The sequence below is a fragment of the Schistocerca cancellata genome, chromosome 4 (genome assembly GCF_023864275.1).
Source record: "Schistocerca cancellata isolate TAMUIC-IGC-003103 chromosome 4, iqSchCanc2.1, whole genome shotgun sequence".
NCBI classification, from domain to species: domain Eukaryota; kingdom Metazoa; phylum Arthropoda; class Insecta; order Orthoptera; family Acrididae; genus Schistocerca; species Schistocerca cancellata.
This window is the reverse complement of record NC_064629.1, coordinates 839,252,171-839,269,644: the sequence shown is the minus strand read 5'-3', so window position 1 is coordinate 839,269,644 and position 17,474 is coordinate 839,252,171. Positions and strand designations below refer to the sequence as shown.

The window sequence follows — 17,474 nt, the reverse complement described above, 5'->3', positions numbered from 1 at the left end:
GCCCCAGCCGCCGCCGCAGCAGCAGCAGCAGCCGCCCCCGCAGCAGCAGCAGCAGCAGCCGCAGCCGCCCCCGCAGCAGGCGCCGCCGCCGCCTCCCCAGCAGGTGAAGGCGGGCGCGCCGTCGGGCGGCGGGCTGCTGCCTCCCGGCGTCGGCGTCGGCGTCGGCGTCGGAGTCGGCGTGGGCGTCACGCTGGCGCCCGCCCCCGCCGGCGAGGTCGAGGAGATCAACACCAAGGAGCTGGCGCAGCGCATCAGCGCCGAGCTCAAGCGCTACAGCATCCCGCAAGCCATCTTCGCACAGCGCGTCCTCTGCCGGTCACAGGGCACGCTGTCCGACCTCCTCCGCAACCCGAAGCCCTGGTCCAAGCTCAAATCTGGCAGAGAGACATTTCGCCGCATGTGGAAATGGCTGCAGGAACCCGAGTTTCAACGGATGTCAGCACTCAGATTGGCAGGTAAGTGCTTTACTTCTCATTCTCGCTTCTTAAGTGGTGCTGTCTCGAACAATCGCGAGTAGGCGTTTGTGTTTTGATGTGCCGTCGCCACTGTGTGTAAACAAGGTGGACGAGCACGTGGCGAGCACGTGAGGGGGCGTGTCTGCAGGTTTTATCGAGCCTGACGCTCACCCCTCTCCGCGCAGAGTATCGATTTTCGTTCGGCACGAGTTTGCGCTTCCTCCGTCACTGGGTAAACTGCACGTGACGACGAGCCAGCCGCACACCGCTTCCTGTGTCTGCGGCCTCGCGCGAGCGTTGCCGTTTCTCAGAAAACCGCTACGTTTTCTCAGCGATGAGTTGTTCGCCGTCTGAGTTACAGAACGACGGTTGCTCGAGACATTAACCCATTTCTACTTCTACTACTCTCGTCTGCACTAGACTTACAATTGTGTTATGCAGAGCATTAGTCACAGCTGTTAAATAATAAGTAAATCTTAATGCCTCACTGTCACTTTGACTGTGAAATACTACTTCTACAATTCGCTGTTGTCTTAGAATATTCTGACATTTCTTTTTAAATTCACAATGTAGCGTTTCTCTAAATATATGACGCCTTTGCACAATTTCTAAATCGTAGTACGATATCTAGGAAGTTAATGAATAATTACATATGACTATTCCAATGATTCTTTGGCGTTTATTAGTTGCCGCAGTACTTGTTTAGTGTTGAAAATAATGTCATTCTATCTATGTTTCATTAGTTAGTCTCGTATATTTTTCTATAGCAAAATTACTAATTTTTCTGCAAGTACTTTGCTCTCGGTCTATTGCTTTATATTTAATGAAAAGACATATTTGTGTAAATATACATGGTTTCCTTTAATTCCTTTCTAATACTGACAGTCAAACAGATGTTATACGTATAATTTTAAAAGCAAGATACAAATTAACTTGTTTTTGCTTTCGCTGTCGTGGAATACTACAGGGTGGCGCACGAATAATCGGTCCCGAGTACAGACTGCTCGCCAGTTACGCACGAACTGTTGCCCGCCACAAGCAGATACAACAATAAATAGATACATACGTAATAATCGTATAATAAAGAATGACAAATAAGCTAATGCTGTTGTATTTGTTCGTGGCGGGCAACAGTTGGTGCGTAACTCGCCAGCAGTCCGTACTCGGGACCAGTTTTTCGTGAGCCACCCTGTACTTCCGCTAATCACTGTTGTGTTAGCATATTCTGACATTTCCTTTTAAATTCACAGTGTTGCGTTTACTTAAGTATATGAAATCATTAGCATATGTAATAATTAAAATTTTGTTACGAACCTGGTAAACATTTGCCAAAAGAAGACAATTTCAGCACACATGTATTGCCTCGTTGAAGAGGAGCCGATGGAACGACTGGTAACAATATTTTTTTGCAATAATTGTTGTCTTAACCTTGTGTTTAATTTATGCTGTTGCCTTTTACAGGAGTATAATGGCATCGAATGATTGAGGGATGAAACAGCATGACTGTAGAATTTACTGAGACGATAAAGCCACAGGCGACAGTCAAAATCTGACCGCTGCACGTCTTTTTCTTATTAATTACAGGGGCTTATGTTTCATGGAAAAGTTCTTAGTTATGCGACGAGGGGGGGGGGGGGGGGTGGAGGCAAAATTCGAGTTGTTAGACGTAACTTAATACCGTTAGTTTTTGTAAATCATCGATAGCAATGTCACTGTAAATTCTTAATTATAATGTTGCATTCAAAAACCGTAGGGAAACTACAATGGAAATGTTGTGTACTCCACATATATCTTTCAAAGGGCATGCATGCATCTGAGAATGGGTATGGCATGACATGTATCCAGTATCGTTAAATGTAAGCTACACGAATGCCAGTTTCACACAGAGCGGAGTAAACGTGAAGACCGGCTCTGTGCTTATACGTGGAACTCGGCACTCGTGGAACGCATTCCGCTAGGTGTTCGATAGGTCTTACGAACGGGATGGTTTGAATAAGACGAATTCGTAAGACGCACATGTCAACATTGGGCCGATGCAAATGAGAGAGCGGCGGTGGTGGGGGAGCAGCATGGCAGCTGCGCATGCGCAGGCGCGCTCGGCCGCAGCCCGCATGGCGCACAGCTGGCCCGCCGCCGCCGCACGCGCCGCCTTCCGCACACACGATAAGCCGTCATTCACTTAGCTTCCCTCCCCAGCGGGGCATATCTCAAATCTAGAGCTTCCCATGTTTTGACAGCTGTTCCGTGTAAACTCGCCCGCCTACACAGAAGTAACTTTCGCCTGAGAAAAACGTGATATGGTCATTTCTAGAAAAATTATTATCGTTTAAAAACACTGCATTGGTTTCCACTCAGATCACGAGAAAATCAGAGATTGAGGTAAAGACCTTAACGTAAATGAGTGTGTAGTTGTACACTTAAGGAATCGTAGAAACACAATTTAGGTATCACTACTGGGCTCAATCATGTTATTATACAAATACGAGACAATGAGTTGAGAGATCAAGCGGAACTATCACAGATGTAAATAAAGACTCCCTCTTTATTTGTAACTTACTTACTGGTCGTACCGGACTCGAGAGTCCATTACCGCAGAAACATATTTTCGGCATCTGTCCCTGTCTTGGGCTATTTCCTTCCATTCACCTTCAATACCTAGGCTCCTCAAATCAGCCTTCACATTGTCCTCCCATTTACGCCTCGGTCTCCCCACGGGACGTTTTCCCTCTAGGTGCCCTACCAGTACTCTGCGCGCTGCCCTGCCCTCATCCATTCGAGCTACGTGACCCGCCCATCGCAGCCTACGTGATTTAATAATACTGATTATGTCAGGGCTTGAATAGAGATCGTGAACCTCTTCGTTATGCAGTTTTCGCCACTCTCCGCTAACGTCATCCCTTTTCGCTCCGAAAATTTTCCTCAAAATTTTGTTTTCAAATACTCGAAACGGCTTTTCATTTTGCACATTGAGAGACCAAGTCTCACACCCATACAGCATAACTGGTAGAATAATAGTTTTGTATATTGTAATCTTTAAATTCCTAGACAATATCCGTGATGAAAGTAATCTATTCAGTGAGAAGTAGCACGCATTTCCCGCCGGTAATCTCTTCTTCAGTTCGGATTCACTCTCATTTCTCGAAGTGATGTCCACGCCTAGATGTCTTTATTTGTAACGCAAAGGGAAACTAGCTCTCCTATCAAAATAGCCGGAATACTGCTCACGTGTGTGGCACCATATCAGGTCAAACTATATGGGGACATCGAGAACTGGTACAGATCTTCATTCGTCGCTTCAGTCTATATATATATATATATATCATAAAATATAAGAAAAGAAAGAGCACAAAAGCTCACAGGTTTTCTTATGGTAATGGTAAAAACACTTAACAAACATTGCCACAGCGTGAGATCATGCTCAGAATAGATTTCTAGGGTAAAGCTGGATGAACATTCTTCAATCTCCTATGTATTGTGCTCGTAAAATCTTTCAAGATAAACTCAGACTAACGATAACTCCCGCTTAGAAATAAAGACAAGCCGTATTCCCACTCCCAACCCTTGAAAGGAAAAAAAGATCGGAATAAATGGCACAACAAAATGCACTCTCTGGATGGGAATTTTCTAGTCATGTGCATAGTGTACATGTTTCACTTTCGGGCGTGCTTCTCAATTTCCAAGTGAGACAGACGTTCGGTTGGTCGAATAGGAGTGCGCATCCGTATTTCAGTCTTGTGCAAATGCGCAGAGCACTGTTTTACCTCACTTCTTTCTGTCCCATGTTTTGCTATACCTGTTACCGCGGTATCAATTCTCATTCGTGGTCCACCCCAGTTATTGCACTGTTATTAAATAGTGAGATTCTTTTTCCCCTCCCCCCTTTGCGAGTATTGGGTCCGCTTGTTCCCGTACAGCTCTGACTGCTACTTCAGTTCTTCCACAACTGTGATTTTCTTTTCTTTTAACACGTTTCGTTCTCTACTTCCAAAGCTACAGAGTCCTGTTCGACATCCGACTCACTCGACTTAACTTCTTTTCAACAAAAATCTGGCGTATGATAGTGAGCCACAGAGAATTCTAGTTGGGAATATTTGGGAACGGATTTCCTGTTTTGACATTTGCTATACAGCCAAAGGAAATCTCCCGAAAATCTTCGTTAGAACTGGGGGTTAGAGTGATCTATAATTTAATTATACGACGATATGTCCCGGACAAAATTATGGATGCTTAGTGTGTGTCTCCGTCTCTCTTTATGTGTCGAAAAGAGTAAGTCTACGACCGGATCCAGATGTTGAGCCATCCTGAATACACAAGTTAGATACTTATTACAGTTTTCTTAAAATTGTTTTCTTCCGGCAATGTGGTATTACCGAAATTTTTCACCCCAATTACAATAACGATACCGAGTTAAACATCATTCGGAAGACGAAGTTTCTTTTTTCTTCAGTCCCTTTCCATTTATTTACATTTCTGTACGGTTAGGCAATCACGCTATAAATATGTTTCAAACTACGTGTTATTTCCCAATACATTAGTTCATTTCATGCGTGCGAGGGGGAAAAACCAACCTTCGTGCTAAGTAATTTGTACCAGATGCTTGAACTCGCTCTAATTCCTTCAAACTAAGCTTTAGAATTAGTTTTTAAACGTGAGTGCAGTTGATAGTCATGCGTCATCATACGTGAAATCTAAGAAATATCCAATACGAAGCAAAGCACTGTCACACACACCAAAGCTGTATAACGAATTATTCCAAGTAAAATTACATACAACGACGTATATTGACTGAACTATCGTTGTATAATTACTTTCATGTATTCATTAAACGCTGGCTCATAATTTCATAAACCTAGTGTTCATACTGTCGTTGCATCCTTCAGATCGCTCCACGCAAATGCCGGGATGGTTCCTTTCAAAGGGCACGGCCGACTTCCTTCCCTAATCCGATGAGACCGATGACAACGCTGTCTAGTCTCCTTCCCCGAAACAACCAACCAACCAACCTTCAGATGATTACATTCAGTAGACTGTTACCTTCCCACTTCACCTCCCCAGTCGCCTGTTTGACAGCTACAGAAAGTCGCTCATAGCACGCGATCGTGACGGAAAACTCAAGTCTCTCCATCTTCCACGGATACAAACGGCTCCCTCAATAATGTAGATTCACAAAAAAGGGCAGTTGTCAGCAGAGAATCGAAATATTGTGACATCTTGAAACTACAGGTATTTTAATACTGACAGCTATTGACTTAAATAAGATGCAATATATTGGTTTCCAGCAGAAACTGAGAACTCTACGATTTCTGTTAGTTCTGTTTCGCAGACGGTATTCGGAAGGGATGCGTTGCGTCAGTTAATAACTACTAATGTAACTAGTTGCCAAAAATGTTGTTTCGTCAAAACATGAAATATACTGACTATTATTGTTATATTTTTAGATCTAAATTTCACGATCGAAATTAAATTACTCATTCGTGAGCCAAGAATAATTTAGACTGGTTATGGCTCATAGGAACAACAAACCGGCGATGTAATAACTGATACCGAGTTCTAACAAGATTCCAAATAATAAAACCCATTAAATTCGAAGACAAAAACTAAGAAATGAGAGTTCCTTCAGACGTTATAAGACAATTTCATAAGACTGCCTTGAATTGCAGCAATATCGTTCAGATTGGAGTACGATGCGGTTATTACAGAAAATCAGACTTGCATGGTGTAGGTGCCATGCGCTCCATATATCGAATGCTTAACTCGTATGAGGTGCGTCGCGTATTGCAGGTGATGCTGCGTAACAATTTTCGTTAGACAGACTGATAAAGGGAATATAATTAAAAAATCCTGTTGTGTGATTCATCAACTGCATCTGGAATGATTTCTTAATGGGTTTATTATCTGGTAGGCAACGAGGTGTGTAGAAGCAGACTCCACTCTCTGACAAATATGAAGGGGGAAATCATTTCCCCACACACATGAAGTGATCTTCTGACGAAGATCTGAAACCTATTTCATTGCAAATACTGGTATAATGTTTTTCTTGGTTTGTCTGCGAGTATGTGGACCAAGACATGGTAAAAACTCGCTTTTCCCGCCAACACCATATCAGACAAAATTGTTCAGGGAACTGTTTCCGAATGTTACACTCGTCTAGGACGCTTAATCGCAAACCGTGAGCACTCCCACACATCGTGTAAAGTTCGATATTTGCAGAATTTATCGCTATCGTGGCAGCCTATTTAACGGAAGGGTTGTAGTCAGGACTTCTAGACTGGTGTTGGAGGGAACTGTTCGTGCCTCACAGGAGCAACATATACAGGGTGAAATACATGAAAGGTATTCGCAGTTGCGAATATGAACAACCACCAGCTGTGTAATGGAATGACGACCACGAAAATTTGCGCCGGACTGGGATTCGAACCCGGATTTCCCGCTTATCGCTAGCGGTCGCCTTACCATTAGGCTATCCGAACACGACTCACCGCCAGACCGAAACCATATGTCGCCATTCGTTGGGTCTCGCCTTGAGGCGTGCTCGGACAGCCAAATAGTAAGGTGACCGCTCGCGATAAGCGGAAAATCTGCGTTGGAGACCCGATCCGGCACAAATTTTAATTTAATTTGTGGTAAGTTTCTGTGGGACCAGACTGCTGAAGTCATCGGTCCCTACACTTACGCATTGCTTAATCTAACTTAAACTAACTTACGCTGAGGACAACACACACACTCATGCCCGAAGGAAGACTCGAACCACCGACGGGGGGAGCCGCGCGAACCGTGGCAAAGCGCCCTTGACCTCGCGGCTAAACCCGCGCGGTGCACAAATTTTCACTGTCGTAATTCCGTTATACAGCTGATTGCAGCCAAATTCACAACTGCTAATACATTTCATTAATTCATAACGGCTGTAATCGCTGGAGTGCCGCCCGTAGGTCTAAACAAAACACGCTCTGCAATATCGTATACGGGGTGAATCCAAACACTATCCAAAATATTTCATAGATTGTTCAGGGATATTTTATCAATATTTTGGCATAAGACTTCCGTGATCTCCCGTACTCGTTACAGCGTAACGATGTAATTACGATTTATGTCCGTGCAACGCGCTGGCTATTATTGTCACGATTGACACCAGTCACGTGTTACACATTCTCTTCTGTGATTGCGAGTTCTGGTATACCTCCCTCGGCCAGTATCTCCCATTATAACACGGAAGAACCTGGTTTCTCGTAGGTGCATACGTAAATATGCATAGTACTGTGATGTGGTTACCGTCATAGAAGGAACAGCTCATCCTAGCGTCGTTGTGACTCTCTTCGTTGCATTCAGTGGACCCATAAACGAGGTACTTATCGACTAACACTTCATCAGTAAACCTCTCTATACTGTTAACGTGACGGAACCGAGTAATACTGCTTGCAAGTTCGACAGCGAACTCTCTCTCTCTCTCTCTCTCTCTCTCTCTCTCTCTCTATCCGACCTGGAGACGCTTATTGTTTTGTGCACCGAATAATTTTTAGCCTCAATTAACGCCACCAGAAGAAGACTGAATGGAGCCTGGAGTAGTCGATTCATTCCAAGCTTCCAGCACTCCCACAAATAAGCAAGATGGCACAGAGATTAAGATTATCGTCTCTTTTCCCAAAGAGGTAGGGTTCATATTTCGTTTGGAACATCCTGCTTTTTAAGTCTTCCATAGTTTCTACAAATATTTCGAGCGAATGGAATAGTGACACATTCATTAAGGCCACGGGCTGTTTCTGAAGTCAGTTAATAACCCGACCTTGATGACTTCGGCATGAGCACGGAGTTGAGAAGATAAAATGTACAGAGTAATAGTGGGTGCCATGTTAAGCAACCGAAATGCGCTGCTAACTCATCATGGCAGACAAATATTGTCTACACCATCAGCTGTAAGTTCATCTCCAGTTTATTTTATAGGCTGACTGTTTCGGCGAGCCGGCCGCGGTGGTCTAGCGGTTCTAGGTGCGCAGTCCGGAACCGCGTGACTGCTACGGTCGCAGGTTCGAATCCTGCCTCGGGCATGGATGTGTGTGATGTCCTTAGGTTAGTTAGGTTTAAGTAGTTCTAAGTTCTAGGGGATTGATGACCACAGTAGTTGTCCCATAGTGCTTAGAGCCATTTGAAGCATTTTTTTGTTTCGGCGATATAATGTGCCATCATCAGGCCCTCTATTCTAGATAATGATGGAATTTTTCAATGTCAAAATGTACGTACTTCATATATGAAAAATAGTCTTTGCAGCAGCTTATGTACGCACGATTTTATCACGCGTCAACAGCTAGAAAGGCAGGAAGGAAGATTTGGTTTAACGTCCCGTCGACATAGAGGTCATTAGAGTCGGAGCATAAGCTCGGATTGCGTTAAGGCTGTGGAAGGAAATCGGCCGTGCCCTTTCAAAGGAACCATCCCGGCAATTGTCTGGAGCGATTTAGGGAAATCACGGAAAACCAAAATTAGATGGCCGAACGCGAGGCCGGTGTGCTAGCCACTGCACCACCTCGCTCGATGTCAACAGCTAGCAGACGACGTTGACGTGTGTTAAGGTCGTTCGTACATAAGCTGGTGCGAAGATTGGTTATTTTTCGTGTATTACGTACATACATTTTGTCACTGAAAAATTCAACCATATCCAGAATGGAGGGCCTGATGATGGCGTATTACATTGCCGAAACCCGTAGCCTATAAAATAAACAAGATCAACTTACAGCTGACGCCTTTTTTGGTGTTTTTTACATACATATCGGCGGCTGTCCCACAATCCAGTTTTGCAAGGACGGATGCACGTAAGTTATATATTGTCTAGTTGTGAATATGGGAGCTTCTGTCAAATCGGGACTCTAGCCCTTATTTCCTGCTTTTTGCAATCATCCACCTTAATCATTAGGCTTTCCGAGCACGCCTTCAGTCGTCAGTTGCTAGGCGACGCTCCGAATCAGATAATGTGACTCCGTTGTTTCTCTTAATTAAATACATGTTCGCCGGAATAACTACCTGAAATTATTTAAACAACGTACTGAGCCGAAATTATGTCTGGCTACAGATGTGATACATGTCTAAAATATTTGCACTTACGTGGCGAATTTGACGACACACTACTGATCCACTGACTGCGAAAAAACTGCCCGAGGAAAATAAATCTGTGCTCAACTAAACACGTGGGAACGAGGTTTATAGAGCATTTGTTTTCACGTTGGAATCTTATCTCCATACCGAATATAAAACAAGATTATTCATGTTTCCTAAGCCGTGCAAGGATAATTTCCTCATTTAAGTTTGTGATAGTACGCTAAAATGCAGGGGGGCATCTATATGTACGTACACGGTGATCATAGTTTTCGAAAAGTGTAAAATATTTTTTTTCGAAACTAAAATAAAAGAAACGCAAAGGCATTGACATGTCGTATAAAGCTGGTCAAATGCCTTATTAAAAAAACATTATAATTTTTATGTGCTACATTTGCACGTTACCATATGACATGTGATATGTTTATCGTGCGCTTCATCGTTCGATACATATTTCGTAAATATGGTGCGAGGAGTAAAGACAATCAGGAGTCTCAAAATATACCAATTCCATGACGATAGAACTAATGTAATACAATTAGATTTCCCTGTGAGATATTAGCAATCTCGTTAAGAGCTGCGTCATATCTTCAACGGTCCTTCTTATGGAGAGCCCACCATTTGTGATGGCGTTTCACAGCGCAGATACTAATAGTATTTAGCTGTGTCCTGTCCTAAGCTGCGTACAAAAGTTCAGATTGTTGATTCTAGTTTCCGCACAATATTTTGACGACTGCCTCGGTGATCTCCAATTACTTAGAGAGCTCTGCTCGCTGCTTGGACTTCTACTAGACGTCAGCCATCGAAGTATATAATGCGTATAGTGCAAAAAATGCATTCACTAATGTGGCTAAATAGACGTGAATTTGCAATTTATTCATTAGGTTAGGTAGTAACAAAACTAATCGGCACGGTAATCTCCATATGCGGCTGGCTGCTTATGGCCCTAAATGAAGTGACTGTATGCGGACGAGATGTCATTCGCCTGTCAGCAGGCCGCGGAGGTCGCCAGGTTGTTCACCTCCAGTCTGTTTTGTTTATCATCTCTCCCTGCTGTATGAGACCTGCGCTGCGCATTCCTCCCTTCCAGTCATTTGCAACACCAGAGCGGGTCGTTACGGGGGAAGGGCCGAAAAAATCCGGTTGGCGTACGAGGAAGGGCTTGGTACGGATCACACTTTCGGTTTCCGCGTTGGGCCGTCTTGTTAGCATACGGGAGCTGCACCGTGGCAAATTGTAAAAGTGTGCCCTAATCGAGGACTGCTGTGATACGTGTATTTTGGGTAAATTACAGTGTGTTTCACCAAGGTGTTAGAAGCCACTTCAGATATATTCCATTTGTATTTATGTATATCTCCAGCTTTTTGCTACGTAATTTCCGTGAATGTGCGCGACCGGACGTTAAGATTTCTGGTGAAGAAGCACGCGGAGTGTTTTCTTGAAATGTGTTGCACGCGGAAGGAAATTTGCGTGATATAGCGCCTTCGGCACCCCAGTCGCACATGAGAGCTATTGTAACTTAGATTTATACGTTTCAACTGGACCAGGAGGACTTACTATCATACACATAGTCACAGTAAATATCAAATGAAAGTAAACCTCGTAGTTTATGCAGAACTACAGTTATTCAGTTTAGACATTTATGAGATGGAGAAGTGTTAGTAAACTTTCAGTTTTACGTTGAGAAAAAAACGAAAAGCGGAGCGTAAGTTCAGCGTTCACACGATTGAGAGAGTGACGGCTGAGTAGAGGAAAATAAGCTCCGACGGAGCTCTCATAATCCAGGAACAAGGTGAGGCAAAAGCATGAGAATTTGAGTGGCATTAAAATATTTCTTGAACGATATTCCCACGGCACTGATGGAAAGGCGCGCATTGGAGTTAATCTATGGTAATCCGTTTCGTAGAATATTTGTGGAACGTAGAAGGCACAAAATTTCACGCACTATAGTAAGTTAAATTTTCTTCGACAGTCTTTGATTCACAACCGCCTTTCTCGTACAAAATCTCAGGTAAAACAGTATTGTATTGCAGAAATACCTTAATTACTTCTCTCCAGCGTTTTATGTAAAGTATCATATTACCTACTCTGCAGCCTGAGACAGTTGAAAGCATTTGTTAAATACACAACGTAGGCTCTACGAGTATGAAATAACAGCTAAAATACTTCATCGTTAGCTGTTATTTCCTTTAGGCGTAGTAAATGGTGTTAAAATTTTTTGGGGTGGACTGGAGTGATATTTTTAATTGTTCTGTAAATTCATTTATTAAAATCTCGTACAGTGCAGAACCCCCGTCAGTTAGTGGATTTCAATTCTCTTGATGTGATTTTAGAAAAGATCACCAACTATGTCATAATATTCCACTGCATCTGTTTTATGAACAACAAATGTGGCACCAAACATAAAGCATACTGTTGTGAAACTGGGAGACCTATTTGCATCACGATTAATGAAACACTACTTTTAAGAGTCACATGGCGTTTATTGTGTATGCCTAACGTCAGTAACATGCGAATTACATGGACATCATGAAGATGTTCCGTCTATGTCATGAAGCTGCTGGCGTTAGACACGTTCTCGGTAACGTTAGTAACGAGTGTTCGTCGACAGTTCAGATAACGTGGGGATCGAATACTTGTAAATATTATACATCGTTTTAACAACATAATAGAACGAAAAGTTTTCGTGTTTAATATTTCCGTTTGAATTTACAAGAAGCTAGTTCCTAGAATTAGTGGTTTAGCTACGCCGTCCCGCTGGTTGCGTCACGCGTCGTAGTCCGTAACGCTACACCAGCGCGAAGTTCCGGCTATCGACTCTGCAAAATGATGTGAACTGAAATATATTCCAGGTCTGATATGACAGGACTGCTGCTACCACTGAACGGTACACAGGCTGCGACACCTGCAGAGATGTGCATCACAAGCAGCGGGAAGTTGCCGCGACAGTGCGGCTTGACTTTTTCGCTTATTGCGAGTATTATGCCCCTTTTTCCCCTAATTAAGAGTGTCAGTTATACAGTAGCACAAATCACACTGATCCTTCGTATTGAAAACATCCATTTATTGAAGACGATTGAGGAATTTAAAATCAATTTAAACTGCCGCTAATAACGTAATTTTTGAGAACATGGTCTGTACTTATTGAGAACACTGTATTTATAACTAAGCGTTGATATAATTTTATCGTCATCCTGCGTTCATTTCTCACCTACGCTAAGGCATATTTAAAAATCACGGCCGAAACTGAGTGTAAAAAATGTGCCTTTACGAGTGTTAACGTCTCTGTCATGTATTTGACTCACGGGATATGAGAGTATAGATGCAATAATAATACGCAATAGACGAACTAGCCAGATGAAATAGATGTTTTTATTGTAAGTCAGTTTTAATCGGATAACAATAGGAGGCAGGTAGGGTACCGGGCCGTTAAACTTGTCTTGTTTAAATATTTAGTAGGAAAATTTATGTATTCCTCGAAAGTAAACTGCACATATCTGCCACACAGCCACATCTCGCTGTATCCCAGTAAAGATGGGCTAGTGTGACCACTTTTGGCAAACTATCTAAAGTCATCATTTCATTTTAATTACGGTGTAGCGTGAAAAGATAAAATATTTTTTTGGTAAAAACACTTGCATTTAGAAAGAGAAAGAATAAGTTCGAGGAAACAATATCGCTGCTCGACAACCTAATACGTTGTGAACCAGAATTCCAGCAGCTGCACGATAAATGAGAAAGGAAACTGTGCGTCCGTGTGTTTGTAGAGGAAGAGCGGGAGATACTTATAGATGTGTATTAAAAGCTTTGTTGCGTTTTTCTTTCGTAACACGTGTTGAATGAAGCATCACTATCAAGAACCAAAGTTTCACAGACACAGCGGTTAGTCTTCCCGAGTGAGGCGGCAGAACTCGCAGTTGGACATCAGTTGGAATTCCCGACTGAGTCGTTCACATTCAGGCTTGCCGTAACTTGTAGTTCAAATAAATGCTGGGTTGGCTCCTTTGAGAAGGAAACCTTCATTTTTGTTCCGTGTCTCAGCGAATTCAGAGCTTCAGTTCGATCTCTAAAGAAGTTGTTGTCAACGGGGCGTCAAATCTGAATCTTTTGTTTTGACGGTTCGTCTTACTTCCTTCAGCAATCTCACTTCCAATTTCTTGGAATCTAAGATGATTAGTCCCCCAATAACTGGCTGGTTCAGTGAGTTCAACAGCATACCATCTCCAAAAGGAGCATGCCTAGTAAAGCAGTGTGATGTTCAGAACGATCTTCTGATTGATGACTGCTTTACTTTTAACGTTCGTAAAATCCATTTCATGTGATCGTCGACCGAATCTATTTGTATTTTGTGCACAACACTGTTTACGTGCTCCATAAAGATGAGAAAGAAACGGTACTGTTTAATCAAAGAAAACGCAAATGCTCCGTGAAAGTGAGTTTCGCGAGTTATTCGGACTCGTGTAGGAATTCACGAACATTATTCCATACTAAATACAAGTCGGAACTGACGACCAACATCGCAGCTTTGTGTATATTCGCAGCTTTAGATCTCATCTAGGCCGATTATGAAAATGTGAAGGAAAGAAGAAGATGGTAGACATTAGTATTCACTATAAAGTGGGTTATGTTACATGGGCAACGGAGGTTCCTGAAGTAACTGTACATTCACTAGTTTATTTTACATCGTGTGATTCATAGAGACATAACGGACACACTTTGTAAGGTTTTAGGCTAGCCTCTTTCTTATTGCGGAGCCTGTGCACGCAGAAAAGTCTGAAAATGTTCACTTAATTTAGTCGGTTACTATACAGATTAAGTATACTGACAGATTTTTAGTGCTGGTGGTGGTGGTCGTGGTGGTGGTGGTTATGATGATGATGATGATGATGGTGATGATAATGATGATGACGGTTATATTAGGATAGCAGGAAGATTAGAGCGAGCAGTGCTGAGAAAATTTAGCTGGCCCAAATACTACATAATACAACTTTTATCATCACAAGCTGCGACTTACTAAGACAAATCTGTAAACAGTAATATCTTTGAGTGTGGGTGCTAATAATGTACAACAGGTTTTCAGGTGTGAAGCGTCGGCTTTGCAGTGGTGTCATTACTGCTTTACTGAATTTTGTCGCTGTGTGTCGTACTAATAGAAAATTCAGCTTTTCAGTTTCAGCCACGGCTCAAAATAATGCAAGGAATGGACATCTGACACACGAGTACAGAATCTGGAGTCAAGTGCCTATGGCGTGCGAAGACGGATGAAGACAATTTGTCAAAGTATTATCCCTGTCTATGAAGACATCCGTCCATGTATAATATTGTGTTATGGCGCATTTCATTATTTTTGTTAGTGGCCTGTGAATCCAATGCACCGACCTGCTATATCCTGTCAAATATTCATAATATCAAAAATATGGCGCAGCGCACACTTAAACGTCGTGATAGAAGTTTAAAATCTTCATGGAGTGAGTAGAGATATATCGAAACAGATTAATTTGTTTTTTACCCTGTATCGTAGTCTCGTTCATTTTTACATACAAAGGGTAAACTTTTACTTAGTAGTGTTGAAATATATATTGTTGATACACTTAGCTAAATTTTTTTTAGATATGACGAGCTCATGCAACTAAATGAAGCCGTAGTTATGAAAGATATTTAGAGATTATGGCATTAGATCCTTTTGGCTGTATAATGTTTTCTAACAGTTTAGCGCTAGAATTTTTATTTTCTGCATTGTCGCATTTGTAACAGTATGTCTCAGTTGGTCCCATTACAAACACCAACTGTTCAGTTCACTTTTCTGATTAGAGACAGTAACGCAGAGTAGTCATGTAGATGCAGATGTAGAATTGTTTCTTAATAAAGATTGCGGCAAACTCCACCTCTGATCCTGACAATGCCATCTCATAGGCCTCCTAATTAAACAGAAATGTCCGAAAACAGATTTAGTGACTGAGAGTTGTTATTTGCGAGCACCCGGCGCTTCGAAAAAATGCCATTCATCTATCTCCTGCCCAACCGAATAGCGTGCCAAGAAAATTAATATATCTCCATACATTACAGGTCTGTCCTGAAGGTTGCTCAAATGTTCCTGTTATAACCCAGCCTACCAATGTGGTGGAATCATTCTCACTACGAACAACGTAATGCATCGTCTTCCTTGTTGAAGATCCATAAATTTGGAAAAACGTAAGCAATAGAGTGGAAAGTAAGATGGTGTCCAGTTTCCAAGTGCGCACTTTCGTTTCAACTTAAGAGTGGTTTCTTCCGAAATTCGGGTCCCGATTTATACAACTTGTGTATTGGTGATGAGCAGTTAAATATGGGTCATGTATTGGTCTTGTTTCTCACTGAGTTCGAAGAGTTTTTATAATCAGTGGAGCTACATTGTAGTTCCCATATAATTTTGTCTTTGTGGTAATAGCTTCTAACGAGACACGCCATTCTGCATGAAAATCATTTCGGAATTCCAGTGTTTGTCGTACGAGCTGACCCTGTAGGAACGTTAAACATGTTCGTACTTCCACGTTTGTCCATATAAATCTCCTTTTCCACCACGACAATGTCGAAGACGTAGCCCCCCTGGCACACGCTGCACAGACATAACTATGTAACTGAGCGTGAAGGCCAACAGCTAGTGTTAATAACTGCATCAAACTCTGTTGTTCAGATCGCCTGCGATATTTTTTAATTATACATAACATTGTATTGTGACGCCATTATTTTAAAGTTTTTCCACAAACCTTAATGTATTTTATAATCAAGTGATTAATTTCGTTAAAATACGCAAAGCTTATCTGCAAGAGTAAACAGAACGGAAGAGTGCAGTGAATGATTTTCTCATCCAGGTAATGAGAGTTATTCCACCTGCAACTGCCTTCTATGATATTTCGTTAATTCATTTATTAACATTACCACACAGTGACTTGGAAACTGATATAAAGAAAATAATGTTACCTACTTGTTGGCCGTCTTTCGGAATTGAGCTTGTGCTCCGTTGTTTAATGACATCGCCTACGTGATTTTAAACCTTAATATTCCTTTCTTTGCGGGGCATTCTGTAGGTTGTATTACTAGAATAAATGGTGGAAGTTCCAACGAAGAGCGACGCGCTTCGTCATAGGATCGTATAGTTAGCGTGAGACTCTCAATAAATTGCAGCGGTATACGTTACAGGAGACAGATTATGCATCACGGGGAGGTTTACTATTGAATTTCCAAGAGTGTATATTCCAGTAATACTTGGCCAACATATTACATCTTCCCTCGTGCGTCTCGCGAAATGCCCAGCAAAATAAAATCAAAGAAATTAGAGTTCATACGCAGACCAGTTGTCGTTCTCCCCTGCGTTATTCGTGAACGGAGCGAGGAAGGGGCAGAGTGATACTGTTGCCGCAAGTACTCCCTACCAGACACCACGGTGTAAGGTGTAATGCGGAATAGTCAAAAACAGTCTAGAAAGCTTGTAAGGATGTCGAAAGGTAGGCTGTGCTGAGAAATAATTGTTAAGAACAAATTCGGTACGTTGCGCCGTTTCCGTCTTAGCGCTGAAGTTAGCCAATCAGGCCGTTGCGCTCATATTTAGGCTGCCCTGCAGAGACCGTAGGGGAGGTAGGATCTTATGGGACCACGCTGCTGACGTCATCAGTCTGCAGAGACCGTGCCGCCAAACGTGTCCTTCGTTTGGTTTCCTAAAACCGAACAAGAAGGGGATATAAAAATTAGATGTGGGACGGTAGTAAGGATAGCACCCGAGCCAAAGGTTGAGCAGTCTCGTGCGCTGTCATATACGCTTATGAGAACAACTCACACTAACTGTATATGGCGGGCGTTTGAATTTACACGCGCAACGGCCTGATTGGCTAACTTGGATACCAATTAATTCGGGAACGGCGCAGCGCATCGAATTTGTTTCTTAACAATTATTTCTCA

At 42.4% G+C, this 17,474-nt stretch overlaps 1 protein-coding gene across 1 annotated transcript in view; it reads left to right on the top strand.

Moving 5' to 3' along the window:
- The window catches only part of LOC126184936 (hepatocyte nuclear factor 6), a 613,909-nt gene that overhangs the window by 1,360 nt on the left and 595,075 nt on the right, over nt 1-17,474 (top strand). Inside the window, exon 2 of the mRNA XM_049927609.1 lies at nt 50-455. Within this exon, the coding sequence (XP_049783566.1) occupies nt 50-455 (406 nt within the window). The remainder of the gene's footprint in view (nt 1-49; nt 456-17,474) is intronic.